Source organism: Polypterus senegalus, chromosome 14 (genome assembly GCF_016835505.1).
Source record: "Polypterus senegalus isolate Bchr_013 chromosome 14, ASM1683550v1, whole genome shotgun sequence".
NCBI classification, from domain to species: Eukaryota; Metazoa; Chordata; class Cladistia; order Polypteriformes; family Polypteridae; genus Polypterus; species Polypterus senegalus.
The window spans coordinates 80,331,251-80,356,995 of record NC_053167.1 but is presented as its reverse complement, the minus strand read 5'-3'; the positions used below and the strand labels follow the sequence as shown (position 1 = coordinate 80,356,995).

The window sequence follows — 25,745 nt, the reverse complement described above, 5'->3', positions numbered from 1 at the left end:
AACTAAATAACACAAAGTGAGAAATCAGGACATGAAATTCAGAGAGCAGAAAATCAAACTTAAACAGTACCTCCTAACTATTTGTGCTTAGCACAATGCTAAGTTCAAGCAGTTTTTAACATGATGTCACTCTTGAGTCACATGTGTGCATCTCATATGACTTTTGTGACAGCCATGTGCAGATGCATTAATGTCATAAACTCTAATGCTTTGTGGTATCTACAATGGACATTGCACTGAGATAATATATCTGATAATACAGAAGATAAACATAGTAATACATGGCACATAATAACATTTTAAGCACATAATGCTCCTTCAGAAACTTTCCTTTTCACTACACTAAAAACCAACCATTCTATCTTTATATTTCTTCACCTGAGCTAGTCAGGCAGGCTTGGGCAGTCAGAGATGAAATATATAATTTAAAAAAAAAAACTACAAAAATGATGCTAAGCTATATCAAGAAGAATCAATTCAGGAAGTTTTCTGCTCAACCCAGTCACCAATGTTTCTCTATATAATGTTTTGTAACTTACCTTATATTTGCGAAGAACAGAGGAATGGTTTATGATTCTGTCAGTGTCAGTGTTGTCACGAGGTACCACCACTATTCCAAAATCTCCAACAATCACTTCCATCTAGCAAAATAAAATGAAATTGATATTCGTGTTATACAGTATTTTGAATAAGCTAGAGGGGTTACAATCAACAACTTTCATTGTGGAAAATAAATATTATTAAAAAAGTGGACCACTAGCCCCACTGAACAATTGAAGAATCTTTTTGATATGTACTGTAAGTCAAGACTGATTCTTTAATACAGGACTATCTTGATTTGTTATGCCACAGCAAACAGAAGTAACACAAGAATGGCTGAGCAATGACCTTTCCCAGTACAAGTACAAAGATGGCATACCTGCCACTGGCGTCAGGGCAAAAATAGAACAGACACAACATCCAAATGATGTTTAAATCCATAACTGGAATGATGAAACATGACTTATAGTTTTTAACTGTGACTTAACAAGAAAGTCACAGTATATTTAATAGAAATAGCAAAGTATGTGTTTCACACATGTCATTTAGTTGTGAAAGCCCTGTAAGGCTTGTGCTCCTCAAGAGTAGTAATAATCACATTTACATAACACATTAACTTTTTTTATTAGAAATCACCGCACATTAGGGAAACTCCTAAAGACAGGATGTTGGCAAACATTATCCAATTATAAAAACAAGTTAGAAAATATACCCATGGCGTAAGGTTTAGATGTGTTGGAAGATTTAGTTATAGTAAGTGTTTTGAAAATTACAGCGTTTTTAATTACTTCATTAAAAACAGGGAAATTGCATTTCTCTTTATTACATATTTTAGTAACAATGAATCATATTAAATATAACATATATTATAAAAGGTATCAGAGTATACATTTTAATAACATTATACACCGTCATGTACTGAGCCCACATGGAGTTTTGATGGCTGAAGAGCTTTCATTCCAGCTAAAGTGATGTACAAATTGCATCAGAAGTTGTTGATTATGGGGAGTATATGTCTATTTGTTGCTCATATTAATTTAACAAAAAATGTACATGAAAGTACCCGAGTAGAGTTAAAAGGTATGTTGAAGTCCACGCGTGTGCATGCAAGCAATAAGGGTGACGGTGAGGTCCTTGCTGCTCATGTGTGTTTCATTAAATTGTTTTGGGGAACCTCTTTTGCCGACAGAAGCCGGTATCAGACACATAAAACAGAGAAACATACAAGCTGAAACGTGTAAATTAATCAGTAAGAACAGCTCCACAGAATGTCTCACTTTTCAGAAAGAAGATTTTGAAAATTCATCGATGCTTTTTAAACTTAAAAACAATTTTACAGCATACTCAAGAAATTGCAATGAAAACTGTACTTCCCTGAGAAACGCCTTGAAAAATATGTGTAGCAAATTTCAATAAATCCGTCTGTCAACTTAGAGAAGAGTTGCTTTATACGGAGGCCACGGACATGACACCAACAACAGGCTCTTTTGGTGCTGACTGTGTAGGGTGGCAGCAGTTTAAAGTAAGAGGATGGATTGTATTATAATAACTAGCCAAGGTGATAACCGGGAAAGCAGGAAGTAAATAAATAAAGGCCAGGACATGAGAGCAAATCAAAAGTCAAGAACTGTAGCAAAACAGTTAGTAGTCAGAACATTTTACACCACCATGCAAAGATGCAAGACGTAAACCAAAACAGAAGAACAGAAAAGAATTTATAACCACAGAACACTTTAAACAACAATAATGTGAGGGTTGTATTTAGTCTTGATTCATTCACAAACATGGAGAGTCAGGAAATGAATGACGCTGACATTTATATGGTTGTGATATTGATGTACGTGTTGCACAATCCCGGCCATTCTGCCAAGCAACTGCCTGGGAAGTCTGCATCATGAGCAGCAAACAATGGCGGTGTCCATTATAAAAACAAAACAGCACTGAAGCAAGACACATTTCAAAAGTAACATCTTCAAAAACATTCTACATCAGGGAATCAACCTGATTATTACATTCCTTGAAATTTTAAGCCTCCTAAATGATATTTACAGTAATTTTAGAAGCCAGGAAAATATTAATATTAAATGAAGTCTAAAGTCTTTTGGGGGGACTCTAGTAACTACCGACCAATTAGATTAAAGTATATTGTAGGAAAATTAAAGGAAATAATTCTTAAAAACAAGACTGAGCCAGACATAAGAAATATGTGTGTAGTAAACCATTTGAGAGTTTAGATGAGATTATGTTAAACTAATATGCAGAAATTTGCAGAAAACAAAAAAGCTATTGATCAGTGAGGAGCATAATTAATTTTTTATCTTAAATTTCAAGAAGCATTTAAAAAAGGTAGCTCATGAGAGTCTATTGGTTATGGAGTGGGATTTTACTGTGAAGAATGCAGAAGGATACAAAACAGGCTTAAACACAAAAAGGAAAGGGTAAAGGCAAACTGAACTTTTTTTGACTTGGTGATGTTAAAAGTGGCATCCCACAAGGATCAGTGGTGGGGCTGCTGCTCCTTCTAATTTACATTAAATGATTTAGATAAAAATATAACAGAGTAGCAGGGTAAGGTCGGAGATGACACTAAACTAGTTGAAACAGCAGATATCCTACATTCAGCAAAATCATTACAGGTGGTCCTGGACAGAACTCAGACATGGGTAGAAATGTAACAAATGAAGTTTGATGTAACTAAATGTAAACTTTCACACAATTTTATGATACACTTTATAAGAATGACTTAGCAGTCCATATCAAGACTGTATACAGAAACAATTAGGAACGTTGGGATTTATAATATGCAGTGCTGTGTACAGGGAAATTCATTCTTAAATTGTACGATGCACTTGAGGAGCCTCGTCTGAAATGTTTTGTGCAGTTTTGGTCTCAGTAATATGAAAAAGATATGAATAAAGAGATAATAAAAAATCAAACCTTGAAGAAGTAAAAATGTAACAATTGAAATGAATGATGACATGGCAGAATTGTGTGAAATAATACCAGGTGATAATTTAAAATTTGTTCTTCAACATATAGATGAGGACAGAGATAAAAGCTGTCTAAAAATAAATTTTACACTAACATCAGCAAGTATTCCTTCACACAGAGAACCACAGAAACATGAAATAACTAACCAAGTAGAGTATTAGTACTTTGGGGACCTTCAAATGTCAGTTTAATGGTATTCGTCAAAAGTTTGTTGAAGAGAAATTGACAAGCTATATTGTGCTGAAATGGCATGTTCTCATCAAAACATTTCTTATGTTCTTGCTAGCAGCATTCTTATTAAACGCTAATAGATTCATTGTGTGCTGGGTATTTCATTGCAAGAAGCCATACATACAATTTTAAAATAGTGGCATTTTCATGTTAAACATTTAATGTACTTGTAACACAGCTGTTGAAGGCAGAACAGCTAAAAGAATGTGTTTCCACTTTTCTCTTTCAATTTTGGTTTGGGTTTCACGTTAATCGGTCTTTTCCGTATGACAAGTAATTTTGATTAATGCCTACTATGAAGATTAACAGCAAGAAAACAGGAGGTGAGTGTCCACTTTGTTAGGTTGACTATTGTCACACGCATGCACCTGAAGAACAACCTAAAGGCTTGTGTGATTGAGACATGAGGGGGCACTGTACAGTATAATAATGTTCTCTCTCCTCCTTCCCTTTCTGCAGAAAGGAAGATTGAAACTTCTGGGATGTCACCTTTGGAGTCAGACCATCTGGACCCTCCACTTCCTCCCAGAATCCAACTTCAGTGGAAACAATTCCATCTTTGGCAGATTGATTAAATGATTTGCATGATGTCTCAACTTAGCACTGTACCATGCATTTTATTTTATGCCTTTTCCATACTTTCAATAGACGGGGTTTGCTTTCGGGTGCCCCAGACCCTTTATCTTGTGCTTTAGCTTCTTTACACTATCTAATAGTAAGCTGATCCTTCATTTGTCTTTAGAACCGCCTGACTTCATCAGGACATGGACATAATAAGGTGTCAAAAAGAAGCACACAATCCTTCCCTATGCTAACTGTAGCATTGTAATTAGGATCATAGGATGAGTGGCGTCCAATCTGGGTTAGTTGGTGGCAGACTTGATGGACAGGATGTCAAAATAATGAAAAAACAAGAGAGGAACACCAGCTTTGACAATGTGATACCCTGCGATGCAGGGTGGCAACACCCTTCTCTGGCTATCCTGGTCTGAATCCTGGCAAGTGTAGTTGGGGTGGGCTGTCCTTTTGGGGACCACCTAGGCAGCAAGAAGGAACTCCACTGAGGCAGCCTCATTACCCAGAAGTTTCAGCTGACCTAGAAGTGCTTTCAAGTTGTGTCATGATGCTCCTTAATGGGCTTTTAAAATGAGTCTTCTGTGTCCAGATAGTTCAGGAGTTTTAATGACCTCCCTGGTGTGAGGAGCAGATGAAAAAGAAGGTATTGTAAAGAAGCTTGTAATTGTGATGTATGTATGTTTCATAAATGACAGTTTGATTGAGCATATGGTCTAGTGTGCATTGAGTATTTGGTCTAGTGCGCATTCTGCAAAATCCCACATATGTTGCTTTTTTGTGATTGGTGGATAGGAAAGACCATTGCATTAAGATGACTTTACTGTGATATTGCTTACACACATGTGACATCTTGCCTATCCATTGAATGGGTACCCTGCTGTAATAATCAGTATTGACATTCAATTATTCATTCAAATGTTGCTTTTCTTGTAAAAATCATTCAACACGTGGCATAAAAACCACACCGCATCATTATACTGTCGACATTAGAGTGAACTGTTGAGTTTTCCCATTTCCTGACCCTCAGTAGGAATGAGGATTCATTAGAAAGATAATGTGTTTCCAATCCTCAAGTGACAAGCATATCTGTAACCTCACTCCTTGAATTTTGCTCACCAGCTTCCACAAGCATGATTTTAAAGTTAATTTAAATTTCATGTTACTCACACTATATAGATATCTGCTATTTACTAACTGAAAATAAGTTAAGTGCTTGTTATGAAACGTTAAAAAACATGGAGAGTGAAAATACTCACATCACTTTCATTCCACAGCCCAGGAATGCAGAAAGACTCAAGAAGGTCACTTCCACACAGTAGGAGGATGCGTAACTCTAGTGAATAAAAATGACATATAAAACTGGTTACAGAATTAATTCATATTCCCTGTGATAAGAATATTAATACTTCTCTGCTCTGAACAATTAAGGGGTTAGTCTGACTTTCTTCACCTTTCTTTTAAAAGAATTGTTTACCCAACATTCAGAATTTACACTTGTTTATTACATTCAGAATTTTTGCTTCCTACCTTTGGCTCTGTAATTCTCTTTCATGTAGTCTTAACCAGTGACTGAAGGGCTTTCATACTATGTGGTAATAAAGTTTCAGGTAATGAGAGCATAGAAACAGAAGCACATCAGGTAACCTGATTTGTGTGTTCATTTAATTAAAATGAAGTTCTGTATTTTAACACATTGTTTTTATCTTGGCTCCCGAGAGTGGGGATTTGTTTCATGTTGGACAGACATGTATGTAAGACTTTCACTGGTCTCAATATAGATGACAATATTAATACTGCAACTGCTGCTGATATACAGGGAGTGCAGAATTATTAGGCAAGTTGTATTTTTGAGGATTAATTTTAATATGGAACAAACACAGTGCTATCAGTCAATCCAAAATGTTAATAAACCTGAAACCTGAATGTTTCACAACGGAAATGTGAGTGTGAACATCATCAGGGGAATACATAAGTGCGCACAATTATTAGGCAACTATTAGTGTGCAGATTTATTATGCAACTAAAGGAAAAATGAAAATTTTCCCATCTCACTTGTTTATTTTCATCTGTTATAGTGAGAATAATAAACAAACACCTCAAAATTTACAAATAAACATCTCTGACATTTCAAAAAAAATAAATCAATCAATCAATGACCAATATAGCCACCCTTCTTTCCAATAACAGTCATAAGCCTTTCCATTCATGGAGTCTGTCAGTTTCTTGATCTGTTGACGATCAGCTTTTTGTGGAGCAGTGACTACAGCCTCCCAGACACTCTTCAGAGAGGTGTATTGTTTTCTCCCCGTAAATCTAGCGTTTAAGAAGTGCCCACAAGTTCTCGATAGGGTTTAGGTCAGATGAGTAAGGGGGGCCATGTCATTATTCCTTCATCTTTAAGGCCTTTACTGGCTGGCCACGCAGTGGAGAACTTCGAGATGGAGCATTGGCCTGCATAAAAATCATGGTCTTTTTCCTGTATCACTGTTTGAAGAAAGTGTCTTCAAAAAACTGGTAGTAGGTTTGGGAGTTGATTTTGAGTTCATCTTCAATGCAAAAGGTCCAACTAGCTCATCTTTAAAAATACCAGCTCATACCAGTACCCCACCTCCACGTTGGAGTGGAGCTCTGTGCCCATTACTGATCCACAGGTCCATCCATCTGGTCCATCAAGAGTCACTCTCATCTCATCGGTCCATAAAACCTTTGAAAAAAATCTGTCTTCAGATATTTCTTGGCCCAGTTTTGACTTTTCAACTTATGTTTCTTGTTCAGTGGTGGTTGGGTTTCAGCCCTCCTTACCTTGGCCATGTCTTTGAGCACTGAACACCTTGTACTTCTGGGCACTCCAGGTAGGTTGCAGCTCTGGAATATGAAAGTACTGGAGGATAATGGGTTCCTGGTAGCTTCACGTTTGATTCTTCTCAAATCTTTGGCAGGTAATTTGCGTCTTTTGTTCTCAACACGTTTCTTGCGACCCTGTTGACTATTTGCAACAAAATGTTTGATGGTTCTGTGATCACACACCAATATTTTAGCAATTCCAAAAGTGCTGCATCGCTCTGAAAGACTTTTTACAATTTTTGACTTTTCAGAGTCAGTTAAATCTCTTTTTTGGCCCATTTTGCCCGAGGAAAACTAGCTGCCTAATAATTCTGCACACCTTGACATAGGGTGTTGATCTCCTTAGGCCACACCCTCCCTCATTACACAAATACACATCACCTGACGTGCTTAAATCCAATAAGCATTCAAGTTAATACAGCTTGGAGTTGGAATATACGCATAAAAATGATGATATGGTCAAAATACTCACTTGCCTAATAATTGTGCACACAGTGTATATGTAAATATGTACAGTCAGTCAGTCATTATCCAACCCGCTATATCTTAACACAGGGTCACGGGGGCCTGGTGGAGCCAATCCCAGCCAGCACAGGGCACAAGGCAGGAACAAATCCCGGGCAGGGCGCCAGCCCACTGCATAAATATGTACAGCATACTTGTAAATGGAAAGGAGTATACTCAGAATAAACCAACTAAGATTCAAAGATGACAACTATTAACAAGCTTACCAATCTCCTCATATCTCATAGCTGTGCCCAAATTTGCATTTTCATCTGCAGAAACAAACCAAAATTTCATCATTAGCACATACAAGATATTCTTTCTTACCAGGTTACTGCACTGTAGGTGGTATAGCAATAAATTACATACAATCCTCCATCAGTTGTTTATGATAAAGGAAAAAAAAATATTAGTAAGGTCACAATGATTTAAAGAAAAGATTTTTATGCTTAGTATTTCCAAAAGCTATCACAAAATATATATTTTTTATTTTATAAACATACAGTTATATATGTGTGGGAAAGATATTGTAAGAATCAGTCTATGCTATGACCTGTAAATTAGAAATTACAAGCATCACATTGAAGTTTTATGAATGCCCCATTGGAAAACTACTTACACCACTGCTCAAACACTACAAAGAGATCAGAAATATGCCTCTCTCCCTTCCACAAGAAAGGTGTGATTCCTGGTTCACAAGCAAAATACTCCATATCAGTCCCCAATATATGGTGTCTGTAAACTTTACATGCACATTTAGCATGGTTGTAGGTTTTTAACAGAAAGTGAAAGATATTGGTGTAGGTAAGGAGTTTTATAATTATTTAGTTTCACTAGGTGTTCACCATAATCAGAATGACAGAAGATGGGCAGTATATACTAGTGTCCTCCTAAATTTTATAAACTGCATTGAATGTTCAAGGTGTTTTTGGAAGAACCATCATCAGAATATGCTGACTTTCGACTGCACACATAAATTCAATGGCTTAGCAGAGGAAGACATCCTGCTTCATTTGTTAGTACTTTTGTCTGATATCAAGGATTTTTTGGAAACAAGACCTGATGACAGCACAATGCTGTCTGACATTGAAAGCTTACTGGATTTTGCCTTTCTAACAGATATGACAGAGAAGCTAAACAGGTAGAGCTGCAATTGTCAAGGCAAGAGAAAAACAATCACTGTGCCATGAAAGTTATCAAGGCAAAACTGTGCTTATTTCTCCTATAGGTACAGAAAGGGAAATGCTACGCTTTCCCTCTGTGCAAAGTATATTTGAATAAATGAAGCTACATCTGTTCATAACTGTAGTAAACTCCCAACTGGCCTTGGTCAGGTGATTGTGCAGGGATTTGCAGACTAGAGCACTAGGACAACTTTTTTTTCAAACCCTTTAATCAAGGTGGACATTTCTTGCATTTCTGAGCAGACGAGTGAGGTGTGTAATCTCAGTGCTGTTGCATTGGAGATGGAAATTATCAGCCAGCAAAATTAAATCCAGTTAAAATGATACCAGTCTGCTGCTGACTTCTGGAGCCTTGTCGATACAGAGAAATATCTCAACATTAGCACATCACCCATAAAGGTTACTTCACTAGTTGGCTCAATAAATCTCTGTGACTCTGACTTTTCTGACATGATGTTAATTGTGCTGGAGTTTCCGATTTTTCTAAGTGATGAACACATGGACATCTCCATCAGGTTTAACTTTACAGGATACATACTGGATTACATTGTACCAAAAACAGCAGTGATGAAATTTAAGACAGACCTTTGGGTAGAGCTATTGATTTATAATAACATGTTCAATATATTTCTCAATTGCCAGCTATTGTCACAAACTTTTTTGGTTGTGGCTTGAAGATACAAGAAGCCAAAGTTCGATTTAACTGCATACTTAATATTTTTTAACAGATTTTATTACTTGTTTTGTTGTTCTAAACTGCTGTTGTAAAAGTAAACTGCTCAGTGAGGAAAATGAACAGAATGATGTGCATTTGTGGAATTTAGTTTTTGAATTATTTCTTATGTTTTAGCCTTCCTCACTCCTCCACCATAACCTATCATCTGTGGGGGAGGAGCAAAAGCTTTAGATTCATAAAAAATTTCAGTCTCCAGGTTTCAATGGATCTCGACATTTTAGGGTCCCCTGATACAAAAAAACATTGATATTTTGATGATGGGTGTACAGTATGTCTGTGTGACATGGTTTCTTGAGGACGGTCTAGAATTAAACTGGCTGGATGGAATTATATGAAACTCGAAACTTAAGCCTGTTATGAGATGATGATGTGCTGATTAGGTTTTGAGCCAAATCGTGCAAGAGACAGAGGCACTCTAGAGGAATCCTCAAGTACCATAATTCTGCAATTAACTATGGATTCTTCTTGTCAATTGCTATCGTAATGACCTAATTTATGATTGGAGAGATCAGCATTAGAGTGTTAAATAACTACTGAAATGTTATAGAATAGTTCGGGTAACTTGGTTCCTAGGGTGCAAAGCCTACTGACGTTCACATCTGAATTTTTTATTTTTGTGTAATTTTGTTAATATTATTATGCTTATTTATTATATAGCACTTATGTATTGTGTATTTAAGTTGTTTAAATATATTCCATGTGTTTTACAGGTGGAACCCCAAGAGGCAGGGCCACCATGATATTGCTTATATTATTATACTGAGGCAAATATGATGACCTCAATAGAGAGTTATTGAGATTCATGGAGAAAACCTCACAGTTGTTGGATTCACAGTACTGGGGCAGAGGATTTGATCTTGTTTTCCTTGGTGTTTTCCTTTCTTCCAAAATGGCAGCAAAAGTTATTACTGCATTTTGGATGTGGTAATAGAATTTCTTCTTTTTTTGTATTTTCGCATTTTCCAGTGATGCCACTTTGTTTCCACTATTCTACTATTCAGAGTAGTTTTTTATGGTTGCTGTCAGTATAAGCAATGTCAGATGTCATTACTGCAGCAACATTTGGGGTTCAATCCCAGGGGTCACTTTCTCAGCCAAGTTTGCAGATATCCAAAAAAAACAAACAGAAAAAAAACAATTTCTAAATTGCGTGCAGTTTCCTTAAGATCCTGCTTTTTTAAATTTAATTCTTCTTCTGTTTGTCTCAACTACAATTTTGATTCATGTTTAGGCTTTGTCGCTAGGTTTTTTGAACACTTCATGCTGACTTTGGCTTTGTTATTTTGACCTCTCATTTATTTTATGGTCTTTTCATTGCTATGAGGTACATAACTTGAGTTGTTTTGCTTTTTCAGACACTTGCTTTTTGTGATTCTTCTTTACCCTTGTCCTTTAAGCCAGAGATTTTTCAAATGTTCTCTGCTTTGATGGGCATTTTTGTATATCTGGGATATTTAAAAGTACATTTTGATCTTTTACAGCCAGTGTCCCATTTGGGGCTATGCAGATTTCCTCTTGAATTTGGGGTCTGAATGTCTGGGAGTAGGCCTGTTTCTGAGGTGGACCAGTAACATTCTGGACAGGTATTTATTTTAAGGCATATTCACCCCTTTTCACCATTTTGTGTAGTTAAATACACCATACTGTGCTACATTGGGCCTCTAAATGTATTTTTATACCAAGAGTTTGGAGGCAAGCAGTTTATATATATAGTGATAAAAAAATAGATTTTATTGCACTAAGTGAAACATGGCTTAGCTCAGACGGCGGGCTGTTTTAATCGAATCTGCGCCTCCGGATTACAGTTTTACTCGTGCAGACCGCCAGGGGAAAAAGGGAGGCGGAATGGCTAACATTTACTCGAGCCGATTAAAATGTAAAGATGTCAGTTTTGGTAAGTTCAAGTCCTTTGAGTATCTCGCCGTTGTTTGAGCATGGAGATTCTCAAGTTCTAGTATTATCCGTGTATAGACCTCCTAAATATAATGCGTCTTTTTTTGAGGAATTCTCTGACTTAATGTCAATTTTAATTACTAACTATGACACACTCCTAATAGTTGGCGACTTTAATTTTCATATAGATAATCAGTGTGATCTAAAAGTAAAAGAATTTATGAACCTCCTGGATTCTTTTGATTTGAGACAACTCATAAATCAGCCTACACATAAAGCAGGTCATACGTTAGACTTAGTGATTACTAAAGGACTGAAAGTTGATATAAAACAGATCATTGATATTGGTCTATCAGACCATTTTCTTCTACTTTTTAATATAGAAATAATGATAAAAACACTCATGAGAAGCATATTGTTAAAAACGTTTCTTTGACTCGGCAGCAGCTTTAAAACTTACAAACATTCTAAGCAATCAGTCCGTTTATAGTGCCAACTATAATAGTGAGGAGATCTAATATTAAAGTGAGAGCTGCTGTTGACATAGTTGCACCTGAAAAGACAGTGAAAAAATCTTCTAGCATTGTTATACCATGGAAGACCCAAAGAGTGTCTGATTTAAAGAGAACATGTCGTAGAGCTGAGCGTCAATGGAGGAAGACTAAACTTACTATCCACCATGAAATATTAAAAGTCAAAATAACAGAATACAATAACACTGTCCGTCTTGAGAGACGCTGCTATTTCTCCAAGATTATAAATAACAATGCTAGTAATCCCAGAGTCTTATTTTCTACAATTGATCGCCTACTAAACCCAGGTAACTCAAAGGAATGCCTCCTAAGTTCTTCCAGTAAAACCTGTGAGGCTATCGCTGTATTTTTCAATCAAAAAATTAATGATATTAGAAATAACATAGTATATCTCCCCAACACTAAGGATCCTCCTAAACCCCAGCATCCTGTTATAAACAAATTAAACTCTTTCACTAGGACAGATTTACCTGATTTACAAACAAAAAATAATCTCTCAAATAAAATCCTCCACCTGCTTCCTTGATCCAATACCAACAAGGTTTTTCAAAGAAGTATCAGGCGTGCTAATTGATAATGTTCTGGACATAGTAAATTCGTCACTAGATACTGGGGTCTTCCCAGACTGTCTTAAGACTGCTGTAGTTAAACCCCTTCTTAAGAAACATAATCTTGACCCCTTGGCTCTTGAAAATTTTAGACCCATCTCTAACCTGCCTTTCTTAAGTAAAGTTCTGAGAAGGCAGTCATTATGCAGTTAAATGACCACCTCAATAAACATGCTATTCTTGATAAATTTCAGTCGGGTTTTAGAACAAATCACAGCACAGAAACTGCACTCGTTAAAGTAGTAAATGATTTGCGAGTGAATGCAGACAGAGGCCATTTATCTGTTCTCATCCTCTTAGATCTGAGTGCTGCATTTGACACCATTGATCATAATATTCTTAGAAATCGCCTTAGTCAATGGGTGGGCCTCTCTGGCAGTGTCTTAAATTGGTTTGAATCCTACCTGACAGGGAGAAAATTTTTGTTAGTTGTGGGAATTACAACTCAAGACACATGATATCCAATATGGTGTTCCACAAGGCTCTATCCTGGGTCTGCTGTTATTCTCAATCTACATGCTTCCGTTAGGTCAGATTATCTCAGGGCACAACGTAAGCTACCAGCTATGCTGATGACACACAGCTGTACTTATCAATAGCACCTGATGACCCAGGTTCTATTGATTCACTAACACAATGTCTGACTTGTATCTCAGAATGGATGAATAGTAACTTTCTCAAGTTAAAGAGAAAACTGAAATCTTAGTGATTAGCAATAATGGATACAATGAGGCTATTAGAAATAAACTGGATACATTAGGATTAAAAGTCAAGACGGAGGTAAAAAGCTTAGGGTAATTGTTGACTGTAATCTGAATTTTAAATCGCATATTAATCAGATCATTAGGACAGCATTTTTTCACTTAAGAAACATAAATAAAGTTAGACCTCTTATATCACTGAAAGATGCTGAGAAATTAGTTCACGCGTTTGTTTTCAGTCGACTAGATTACTGTAACGCACTCCTCTCAGGACTACCCAAAAAAGACATAAATCGTTTGCAACTAGTGCAGAATGCAGCTGCTAGAATCCTAACTAGGAAAAGAAAATCCGAACACATTTCTCCAGTTTTAATGTCACTACACTGGTTACCTGTGTCATTCAGGATTGACTTTAAAATTCTGCTTATGGTTTATAAAGCCTTAAATAATCTCGCCCCATCTTATATATCGGAATGTCTGACACCTTATATTCCAAATCGTAACCTCAGATCCTCAAATGAGTGTCTCCTTAGAATTCCAAGAACAAAACTTAAAATTTCTGCTGCTATGCACCTAAAATCTGGAATAGCCTGCCAATAGGAATTTGCCAGGCTGATACAGTAGAGCAATTTAAAACACTGCTGAAAACATATTACTTTAACATGGCCTTTCTATAACTTCAATTTAACTTCAATTTAACTTAATCCTGATACTCTATATGTTCAATTCATCATAATAACTATTCATGGTGGCTCTAAAATCCGTACTGACCCCTACTCTCTCTTCTATTTCTTTTTCCGGTTTCTTTGTGGTGGTGGCCTGTGCCACCTCCACCTACTCAAAGCTTCATGATGCTCCAACAATGATGGAAGGATTAAAAGGCAGAACTCTAAATGACCATCATCATCAAGCCTTTTCGTGAGAACCCTAAATCCCAAGAGGACTTTTTCATTTATGTTAGGTAGAATGCCCAGAGGGGACTGGGCGGTCTCATGGTCTGGAATCCCTACAGATTTTATTTGTTTTCCAGCCATCTGGAGTTTTTGTTTTCTCTGTCCCCCCTGGCCATTGAACCTTACTCTTATTCGATGTTAATTAATGTTGATTTATTTTGTTTTCTTATTGTGTCTTTTATTTTTCTATTCTTTATTATGTAAAGCACTTTGAGCTACTGTTTGTATGAAAATGTGCTATATAAATAAATGTTGTTGTTGTTGTTATATATATATATATATATCTTGCTTACAGATAATGTTGTCCTCCTTTCTTTAATAAATTGTAATCAATGTTCCACACTGGAATGGCTTACAGGTTACTGTGAATTGCTTATAATGTAAATTATAGTGTCTAAATCTGAAGCAATGGTGTTTTCCCAGAAAACAGGAGAGAACAGACAGCTGCCCCAAATGTAGGAGCTCACGAATTATCATGTTCATGAGCATGGGTAGATGTGATTGTTACATTGACTAATGTTAGAGTGGACTATGGTGGGAAACATACAGCAGGATCTAGGAAGAATTTTCAACTTAATGGTCAATCTATATCCCAATGAGCTTTTTCAAGTAACTGAAAAAATTAGACTATGAGTGAAATAAGTCAATGAAATCAGACATAAAAATTGTGTTTTTTTAAGAATATTTAACTTTATTTAGATAAGATGTATCTTTTAAGTGATTAAACACTTGTGACAAATAACTATATTGCAAAGCTCATAAAGGAAAACTAGCATTACTTTTAATTGTGTGTATTTAAACAGGAGTTTAGCAGAAAGGTTGGGAGAAGCAAAATAAAGGCATATGACATGAAAGTCCAGACAAACAGGCGATTAGCTCAATGACATCATACTGTCTGGGACAGCTAGGGGATGAGGTAAAGATCTGCAGAGGTGGAACTGTGATGGAAGTCAAGCATTTGAAGGGAAGGCAATAGAAGTAAGTGTTTTAGAAAACATTGTGAACCAGGATTGAGACGACTTAAAAAAAGGGTTCATTAGATTTGTTTCTTCTGAACAATAGTTAAACAAACTGACAAGAATAACAATGTGTTTGAATGGCATGTTGAATTCTGAGTTGCATATAAGATAGGAACTCTGTGCAAATAAGCCAATATAAAGCAAATGTTAAAAACTTGTATCTTATAATTAGTAAAAATAACTTCAGGTTAACAGGACAGCAAGACTAAAGGAAATTCTTAGTTGCCCACTTTTTTGACTGATATCACTTACTAAACACTGCCATGAAGCCACAGTATAAAAGAAAACATATCTATTGGTGTGATGCAGATGATACACAGCGAGAGACGATGAAGAAAAATGGCTTTTAAAGCAGAGATATGACACACAGTTTTTAATACGAGAGATGCAGAAACATGTCATAGAACAAAAGTACTGTACAGTTTCACCTAAAATGTGCCCCAACGACAAAGTTAGTGCCACAAAGGCAGCGCATACATGTAAAGAACACCTTGGTTTGTATTATATGGACATCTCTCTCTCAGTTATATTGAAGCAAAGTTCACTGTATGGACATTGATTTGAATCATTCAGGTTGCATGTTTTCTTCTGCTTTTGACACCTAGTATTTAATGCCTGATTTCTCTGCAAATAAACATAAGTCACGATTAAATTAAAGTTTAAATATTATCTCACTGAAACTTGCCTTGCCTGTTGATACCAATTTCCCAGAATGACGAACATGATTCTTTATTTGTTTACCTCTTTGAAAGGTAGTGATCAGGAAACTGAAGGGTTTAGGAAAACTGGCCAGAGTTTCTCCTTGCTTTGTTGCAGTATGTCTTGTGTAATTGTTCAGGTGCAAGCTGTACTCATTCTGTTTGATTTGTGCAACCCTTTTAAAGGTAGCTATCTGAGGAGTCTTATGAAGAGCACAGCTCTTGAATCATCTCTCTGCCTTTTTAAGCTAGTTTGAAAAGGGGCAGCAATTTGGGTATCCTAATAGGAGTTTGGCTCGTCAGCTGAGCAACTTCTAGCCCTTGAAAAAGTATTGAAGATGAGGTAGCCAGCCTCGGTAATTGCTGCTTGTGATAAGAATGAGGTATGAGTGACTATCAAATAGGTAAGTACTGTGAGGTGTACAGTAAATTAAGGCTAATAATTCAGGCCCTTCCAGTTTTAACATGTCCACCAAGGTAAAAAGAACTTTAGAGGTTAAAGTACCTTGCATGAACACTTTTACAAACAGTCGAGATGAGGTTCTGAATCATTTTGTGGAGCTCACACACTGTGGCTCGATGAGAAATTCAGTGATATAGCAGGCCATTACAGATAAAACCCTTATTTTCCAGGTTGATAGAAATCTTCTTAAGGGTTTTGTGCATGTATTTAGAAATAACCTTTCATTGGAGGTGTACCCAGCATAACCTACTAAGAGAGAACCTTTTTTCTATTAGTAGGATTGATATCACCTAGAAGTTGCTTCTGGGCATAGAATAGCCTGGTCTGTCAGGCTTCACTAGTAAACATCATGACCTTCACAAGGAAAACGGGAGAGAAAGTAAGAAGCTGTACATAATCCAGGGCTATTAAAATGTGCTATAAAGAGAAATCCTTCAGAATGAACTGTAGGGAGTAATAAGGCATCTGCAGAGAGTATTCATGAACTCATGATTAAAATATGGCTAAAAATAAGATGCCTATCTATCCTCAGTGACATGATCACTGCTATGAAAACTAAGTTGTCTTGTTCATCTTACATGCACTTACACAGAGCTGTGCTTCAATAAATTAAGGAGACACATGTATTGGTTCTTTATAATTCTTTATGGGATAACTTAAATACACTATATGCAGGCTAAACCCCTTACATACACAAAAACTACAAAATTTATTTTCAAAAAGCTTTTTTTTTTTTAAACCAGACACAATAAATATACACAAGGCATTTTGTTTGTGAATGCACATTAATTAATTGTAAAGAACATTTCATTATATTTCTAATATGAAACAAAACCCTACTATTGATTTATTGAATGATTACACAATCACTCATCTGAGTGCTCCCTAGCAGATAGGCTGAGGAATCTAATATATCAACAGAAAGCAAAGTAAAGTAAGGAGAAAAGAACCAGCGATCATTTGCAGCAGCTACTGTAAATCAAAATTTGTCTGGAAATAGAAAAATAAAGGTTATACAGCCCTTTTTCACCTGTTTAGTTTTCTGATTTTCTGACTTCAATATGTCAAACCTTGGGTGATATAACACCTTGATAGATTAAAGCTATAAATTGATTGCTCTTTTATTATCATTTTGGATGTTGACTCAGTATCTATTTGATTATGTGAAGGATTTTTGAATTTTTTGTGACCTTGGATGGATTTTTGGAGAACAGAACTTCGAATGAATCACTGTATAGAATTTACTAGTATGCCTTCCTAAGGGACATACAGTATGAGTAGTATGGTCTAGATACTAAATATCAAGTAAGTGACCCTAAATAAATTGATTAAAAAAAATTGTTTCCAAAAGTGTTATTCAGTGTAAAAGGCTCTATATAAAATAAGGAATGAATTACTGTATACCAGTTTGAGCTTTTCACTTATTTTAAGCAGTCTGATTTGACTTTCACTGGAGTAGAAATCAGGTAATTTGTGATTGAAAACGGTTGACATTAGCCAACAAAATAAAATTATAGTACAAAACAAAGAAGAATTGCACAAATCATTGATGGCAAACACTGTTCCTGATAATAAGGGTCAATGTCCATCCATCCATCCAGCTATAGCCAAACTACACGGTCTTGGGGTCTGCTGGAGCCAATCCCAGCCAACACAGGGCACAAGGTAGGAAACAAACCCCGAGCAGGGCGCCAGCCTACTTCAGGGCACAAACACACACACACGCAGCACACACTAGGGACAATTTAGAATTGCCAATGCACCTAACCTGCATGTCTTTGGACTGTGGGAGGAAACCAGAGTAACCGGAGGAAACCCACGCAGACATGGGGAGAACATGCAAACTCCACGCAGGGAGGACCCGGGTCAGAGTCAATTTCAGTAAATTTCAGAATCAGTTGCTACTTATTACTGGCAAATTATGTCCGTCCTTAAATAGATTAAATTCATGCTCATGTCAGCTCTGTTAGTTCAAATTTGTGTTGCTTCATAGTGCAGGTTAGTCACTGTGCCAGTATTAATAAAGTATCTATCTATCTATCTATCTATCTATCTATCTATCTATCTATCTATCTATCTTATTTCTATTTGAAGTTACACTTGCAATCAATTTCCTATGAGACAACCTCAGAGACATCACCCACACCAAAATGGAGTAAACAGGACAACATATATGGGTTTGATCTTAAAGCTATAAGTGTGTTTTGGAAACAAATTAGGTAAAAATGAGTGAATAGCCTCTGACAACACAGAAAAAATTAGACTTGCCACTAAGAATTGTCAAGGACAATATGCTATCCCTCTGGCAAAACTTGTCAGATAAAAACAATTAAAAACTCTGCCTCTTGGATTGTTTCCCCTTTAACCCCACCTTATTAGCTTCTCATTTTGTTTCATTGCAGCTTGCTTTTTCCATCATAAGCCTTCACTTTTTGCCACATCTTTTTCTTTCCCTTTACCTTTGCTATGCCAGTGTTTCACCACCATGTCTACTTATGTCTTGGTAGTTCTTTATGTAAACTCAAGAGAAATCAGATCAGATGTTTCTGAAAGCTCAATTGCTCTTGTTGTCAGCATCTTAGAAACTGTACCTTTGCACTCTCTTCACTTGACTTCTCGAGTTTCAGCCACATATTCCTCTTCCTGTTACTCATGTCTCTGACTCAGTATCTTTTACAATCATCTGCTTTAACACCTTAAGCTATGACACTGTCTCACACTAACAAGAACATAACGTTTATTTTTTCCTAACTACTTTTGTTGAATGATAAATTGGTTGTTGCACATGACCATTTTAAACATATACCAGAACCGTGGAATCCACTCCTCCTCACAGATTCTTAGATTAAGGTACCAATGAGCCCCAAATGGCCATTCAGGTCATCACTCAGAGCAATAACTTCTCAACAAAAATCATTTATCTGTTCTAATGATCTGTGAACCAAGTGCCAAGAATCTATTCATCTGTTGTTTAACAGTAAATCATTTAAACAGAAAAAGCACATCCTGCTTTCATCATACTAAAGCAGCTTTCTAAAATGCATTGTGAGTACATTATAGTACAATGAATATTCAACAAGACAGTAAATAAAAAATAGGAAAAATATATAAAAATAAAAAAGATATCAACTACAAAAGGAAGCCTGATATTTTGTATTTTATAATGGGAGGCGACCATCTAGTGGTGATTTTCCATACCAGTGCTTTAAGTATTAGAAAAAGGACTTGTGCTACTCTTGTTTGTTTTGGCTGATGACTATTGAAATAATTTCAAATAGAGTTTTGGGTCTCCTTGGGAGTGCAAAAGTTTGGGGAAATTAGATTGTTGTTTTAAATATGGGTTGGTTTTAGGGAATAGTGCTGGTGCTCATAAGGACTGAATAGGTCCACATCAAGCACTGCTCCGCACCCACAATCATTATGGTGGGTTAGTTTTCCTACTTGTTTACCTCAAAGTGTTCTGCCACCAAAGCACTCCCGTTATCAACTCCTGCTTTTCTTTTTCTCTTCCCCTCTTGAACATGGTCTCTACCACCCCAGCTGAGTCTTGCCCCAACTCACCTTCCAAATCTAGACTCAGACAGATTTTGCATTTAGGCGGCTTTAAGATTGCTACACAGACGGAAGACCAGAACCTCCACTAGCAGAACCACGTGTACCTTCACACTTACAGTTTACAGTTGTCCATAAAGAAACTGTTTGTTTCCAAAGCAGTCTTAAAGCTGCTGATTCCCTTAAACTAAGGAACAATGACATGTTACCGCTGAAGGAAATGTTTGGGGAGTCTTAGCAATATACTTTCACATGGCTGCTGCATTCTTGGTTTATGGTCAATGCCCACTGCTTTTTTTTTCTTAGCAAAGGGTCAACTATCCCTAGCAAATATATGATTGCTTGCCTGCATTCAGCCTGAGAGAAACATAACATACTTCTGCCAATGCCACATCCCTCTATGTTTTCTGTATTTGTGTCACTGCTTGTGTGTCCACACTGATAACCCACACTGTGTGATGTTTTTTACTGCCAGTTTGTATCTCTCACTATCTCTGGAGGTTACTTGAGGGACTTTTGCCAAACCTTTGCCATTCTACTGGTGCCCTTGCCCCTGGAAATTTTGTGCCAGCCACACAAGCCCACATAAAACCTATGCCAAACTGATTAAATTTATGTTAGCAGTCTGGTACAGATTTAGAGAAAAACCAATGAGTGAACACTCTGGTAACTTTCAGTTACAGTTGAAGCTGAAAATGACAGAAAACATACTACAGAAACAAGCATAAAATTGCACTGTAAAAATGTATTCTTTTTTGTTATTTGAGTTGTGTCAGTTCCTCTCAGGTTGGTATTTAAAGGGTATGCATGATTAAAGAAGAAGGTTTGCCCCTGGCTGCTCTTGAGTTTGACTGCTTCTAACTACACGTGCTGTAGCTGTATATGTGTTTGTACAGTAGCTCAGTGCATAAATCAGCCCATATGAATAAAAAACAACATAAAAGTTTTATAATGCTATCATCTATAAGATCAGCATGCTGTAAATGCAGGAAATGTAATCAAAATCTTCAGGAATGTTTGTGTTCTTCATTTTTAAATATGTAATAAGTTGCTTAATTTATTTAAGCAAATGGTAAAGTTGAGAAGTTTAAAGCAGTGTCATATCAGCACACATCTACACATGGAAGCAATCACTGAAGGCTAGTTCTATTCTAAAAAAAATTCAACTTAACATTTCTACTGTTGAGTCAAACAATATTGGACTTTTGTTGTAATTTCAGTGCAGAATTAACTTTCTTTTTTTTTTTTTTGCTTCATTGGTTAATGTTATGCATTTTTATACTCCCAACTTGATATATTTTATTTTATCCACAACTGAATTTTAATCTCAAGGGTAAAACAGATAATGTGGCTGCAAAGGTTCACTTGCTATTTGTGGTACAAGAGTAGAGAGTGTTTAAAATTGTACAGTTGTCTGACATTGTTAATAAGTATAATAACAACATCATTTCAGAATCTTCAATTACCAGGGTAGGATTTTCCTGCAATCTTTTTACACAATAGACTAATGCAAATTTAAAATGATGAAGAAGATTTCCAACATTACTCACCCACAAAGGTGAATCTTTCGATGTGGGGACGGACGCAGCAAATTTTTCCCAAACTCTCACCCACTTTCCCCAGTAGCTTAACTGTAAAAAAAACAAAATGAATAGCATGTGAGACACAGAAAGGGATCTCCAAGTAAGTATTAGTTGTAGCTTCATTGCAACAAATCAATACCAATATGTTGGACAGCCTGGCAATACCAATTTTGCTATGGCTTAGCACACAACAGTTTGCTTAAAAGTAGCTGCTAGACATTCTTAATTTCAGAGCAAGTGTCAGCTTTCTCTCCACTGGGCTTTTTAAGTCTGGTTCATACTTACTGTGTGAAGCCTGTGTGCAGACTATACCACAAAGAGCACATGTGGTGAGTGATCAAAACACATTTATACTTGTTGCAGCCCTTTCAATCGTTGCATTGATAGTCTCCTAGCCAGTAAGTGACTGTGTTTGGTCCATGTTGCATAGCTACCAATCTTACAGCACAGGATGTGAGACTGTGCTGATGGAAGAAAATTTGTACCTACTATTACTTACTTTAAGAGGAAGAAAAGGAGAAGGCAGAGTGTTAGACCTATTGACCAAAGGGTAAGTTTCTTGTGAGTGGGGGACCTACATGATGAATAAATACTAGCCGCAAGCAAATGTGTATCTCAAATATGAATACTGCTATGTGGCATTCATGCCCAGCACGGGTGCATCCAGTAAATACTAGGCTTTAGGAATGCAGTTTCTGGGTCTTATCTGATAAGGCTAATCAATCATAGATAAAGTGACACCAAGATGTCTTCCTAATGAACCATCTAAATACTTCATCAGTGAACAAACAGCCATAACTCAATGACGAGTAACATTAATGGACAAAAAAAAAAACAATGGCAAAATGTCTACTCATTCTTTTAAACACCATTGCAAACACCAGATCTATGATCTCTCTACATGCTTAGTACTCTAAGCCAGGCTGTACCTGCTACTCCATAGCAGGAACCCTGGTGCCAAGGAAAGGCTAGAGCGATCCCTTTTACTCCAAAGGGTAATCTGGTGCTGGACTGGAAGAGTGGAAGACTGTTTGTATTGAATTTAGATAAGGGTGTGACAAGTCTAAACCTTGCCAAAGTAAAGAAAGTTGCAGCAGCAAGAGAGGGACTGAATGGAAAAGACAAACATGTGTCTTCCTAAAGATGGGACTTTACTGACACCCAATTGCCAGGCACATGTAAACTTTTATGCTAGCAGAAGAGGGCACTGAGCGTAAAGCCTTGAATAGAAAACTGCAGTACTGTGTGCAACCAAAAGGTGCCAATAAAACAAAGAAGGAGAAGAGCTCCTCAACAAAAAAATACAAGGTTGTGTGGATAAAGCCAACCCAGAAGCTACAAGGCATCGCCTATACCAAACCATAAGTACACCTATTTTGACTCCAAGAACAATTAATTGTAACTCGTAGTTAGGTTAAAGACAGCTAAAATATTACAGTATTGGTGTCACCCTAACTGAATAGTAATAACCTTTGTGAAGAATACTATCAGAAATTTCTCTTCCCAAATCCAGTAGGAAGGTTAAGAGCAGCATTTCACATACAAACACACACATACTCACAAACAGAACAAACTGGTTTTTGGGGGTAAACCAGTGTAGACTAGCTGTGAGTAAATGTATGCCACAGTGTAGACACTAGAAACTTAATAGTCAGCTATAGAACTAATCTATCTTGACCAGATGCATGGAAAGATCAGGACTCATAAGTTATGTGTGTTTTTCTATAGGAGAGAAAAAGTTTAATTGAACTAGCGCAAATTTTTGTTTTGTGTTGTTTCTTTTTGTCCTTCATTTATATATCTAGATACATATATATATATATATATATATATATATATATATATATATATATATATATATATATATATATATATATATATATATATATATATATATATGTGTGTGTACTTCCATATACCTTGTATTATCCTTATGTTATGAATAATTGTATTACTGTATTTTGTTTATTGCAGCCAACGTGCCTGAGTTAACTGTTGAAAAATAGTCTATCAATGTGTCTAAATGACAACAAAGAAAGTAAAAGTTATTTAAGGTAGACTTTCACTGATTTAAATTTGTTGCCTCCTGGCTGGAAGATGAAACACAGATTCCTGACACATCCTACAAATAACTTCTAGAGACTTTTTTCTGTTATTTATTTTAGAAAGCAGTGCTTGAATAACTCAGAAACACAAACTCTTACTAAACTTGCTGTATTTTAAAGATAGAATATGTTCAAAATAGAAAATATCCACAATATTAAACATACCAAATTGAAAAAATGTCAACAACTAAAAAGTATAAATTGATTAGGAAGATATGTATTTCACCCAATATTCCTGCGCATATAAGAAATGGATGTTCCAACCATCCATACGAATTAAGCAAATTACTATACACAGAATTGATGGATAATTTTTCTAACCTTAGTTGAGACACTTTCTCTAAATTTCATCTTACACAATAATGACAGCCTTTCCACATACATTTACACATGTAAGATAAGATGACAGTCATAAACAATATACAGTAGAGTTTAAGGAACTATGAACTTCATAGTCCATATACAATAGCTATATGTCAGTCTCTTTATCTTCTTCAAAGAATCAGTTCCTCTAAAACAACCTCTTTGTGGTATCAAGTAGGGTATGCAGCTCAGTTGACCAGACAGACAGACAGACAGACAGATAGATAGATAGATAGATAGATAGATAGATAGATAGATAGATAGATAGATAGATAGATAGATAGATAGATAGATAGATAGATATTTATCCAAGGAGAAATTTATCATTTTATAACAAACAACCACAACTCCCCCTCAAACACACACAAATAACAAAATACCATCAATCCAATTCAGAGTCATAAAGAGTTAGAGCCAGAACAGCATGTCAATCTAACACACATAATGTGGGAAGAAACATGGAGTGAAGCACCCACACAGACATATAGAGAATGAACACACGCTCTACAAAGATATTGGCCAGGCTTGGATTTGATCCCAAGAACTCTGGAGCTGTGAAACCGTAGTTGTAAACCAGTGTGCCACTGAGCCATCCTACACTTTGAATAGACCATTGAAATATTTTTCAGTTTTTCGACTGCTCTAGTTCCAGTGGTACATAGCTCAATTTAATATAGAACTGCACAGGCAGCAGTCCAGTCCACCCACCATTACATACGTAGATATGTGGGGTCCTGGGGCACTTCCGGCACATAATTACAATATAATACAATTAATTCAATTTATGCCCAGACCCTGCAGTGTAGGGTGACTATTATTAAAAGAGTCTATGATTAGCCTTTGGTCCTAATATTTCTTATATTGTTACATGTAAAAAAACAACAATATTTCCGGTTCAACAAACACTTCACTGCTTAGTTCAGCCTTTCCCACTAGGGAAGAAGTGAAATGTAACCATGGCCTTTCATTCATTTAAGACAGGTACTATAGCTGGAAACAGGGAAATATTTTGAAAGACATAAAATGAAGTGGTGCACGGGTGTGAATAAAGAAGAGTATGAAAAATAGCACTAACAAACACAGAATAGAATTTCATCTCCTGATCATAAAAATGAGTACATGAAACAGAAGATCTCATCATTCACTTCACATTTGCTCTCTCTGTTCCTCTTTACATATTTTTTAGCAGAGGTTTACGATAAGCATCATCCTTCAGGCATCTCACAGAAGTGCACACCCAAATGCACAAACATATGTTTAAAGATTCCAAAGCAATATAACATTTTGGTTTTATTGCATTTTTGGGCACAGAGAGATATAGAGAGTTTCTCTGTTAAATAGATCCACCATCTTTCTAAAATTGACTGGCATATCAACAGAATATAATAGCAACTCTGTGCTATGTTCTTTAATCACAAACTAAAATGTATTCGCTGTATACTTGATATGGAGCATGGACACCTTGCTTTTATTCAATGTGATGACTTAAAGCCACCTGCTTTAATGTAAGAGTGGTGAGCACCAACGGTATGATTATCAAATTACAGTTTAAACCTTTTTTTGTCACAAAACTGAGTTCAGAAACTAAATATGTTACTCTTTTCCCAACAATGTAAAATTTACACATAAGGTATAAAGTGGGCAAAGGATCCAGTGGACTCAAAGGCT

At 36.3% G+C, this 25,745-nt stretch overlaps 1 protein-coding gene across 1 annotated transcript in view; it reads right to left on the bottom strand.

Annotated features, from left to right (window-relative positions):
* Positions 1-25,745, bottom strand: part of nmnat2 (nicotinamide nucleotide adenylyltransferase 2) — a 347,686-nt gene that overhangs the window by 24,058 nt on the left and 297,883 nt on the right. Inside the window, exons 6-9 of the mRNA XM_039734773.1 lie at positions 21,577-21,657; positions 7,914-7,958; positions 5,595-5,671; positions 540-641 (exon numbers count right to left, since the gene is read on the bottom strand). Of these exons, the coding sequence (XP_039590707.1) occupies positions 540-641; positions 5,595-5,671; positions 7,914-7,958; positions 21,577-21,657 (305 nt within the window). The remainder of the gene's footprint in view (positions 1-539; positions 642-5,594; positions 5,672-7,913; positions 7,959-21,576; positions 21,658-25,745) is intronic.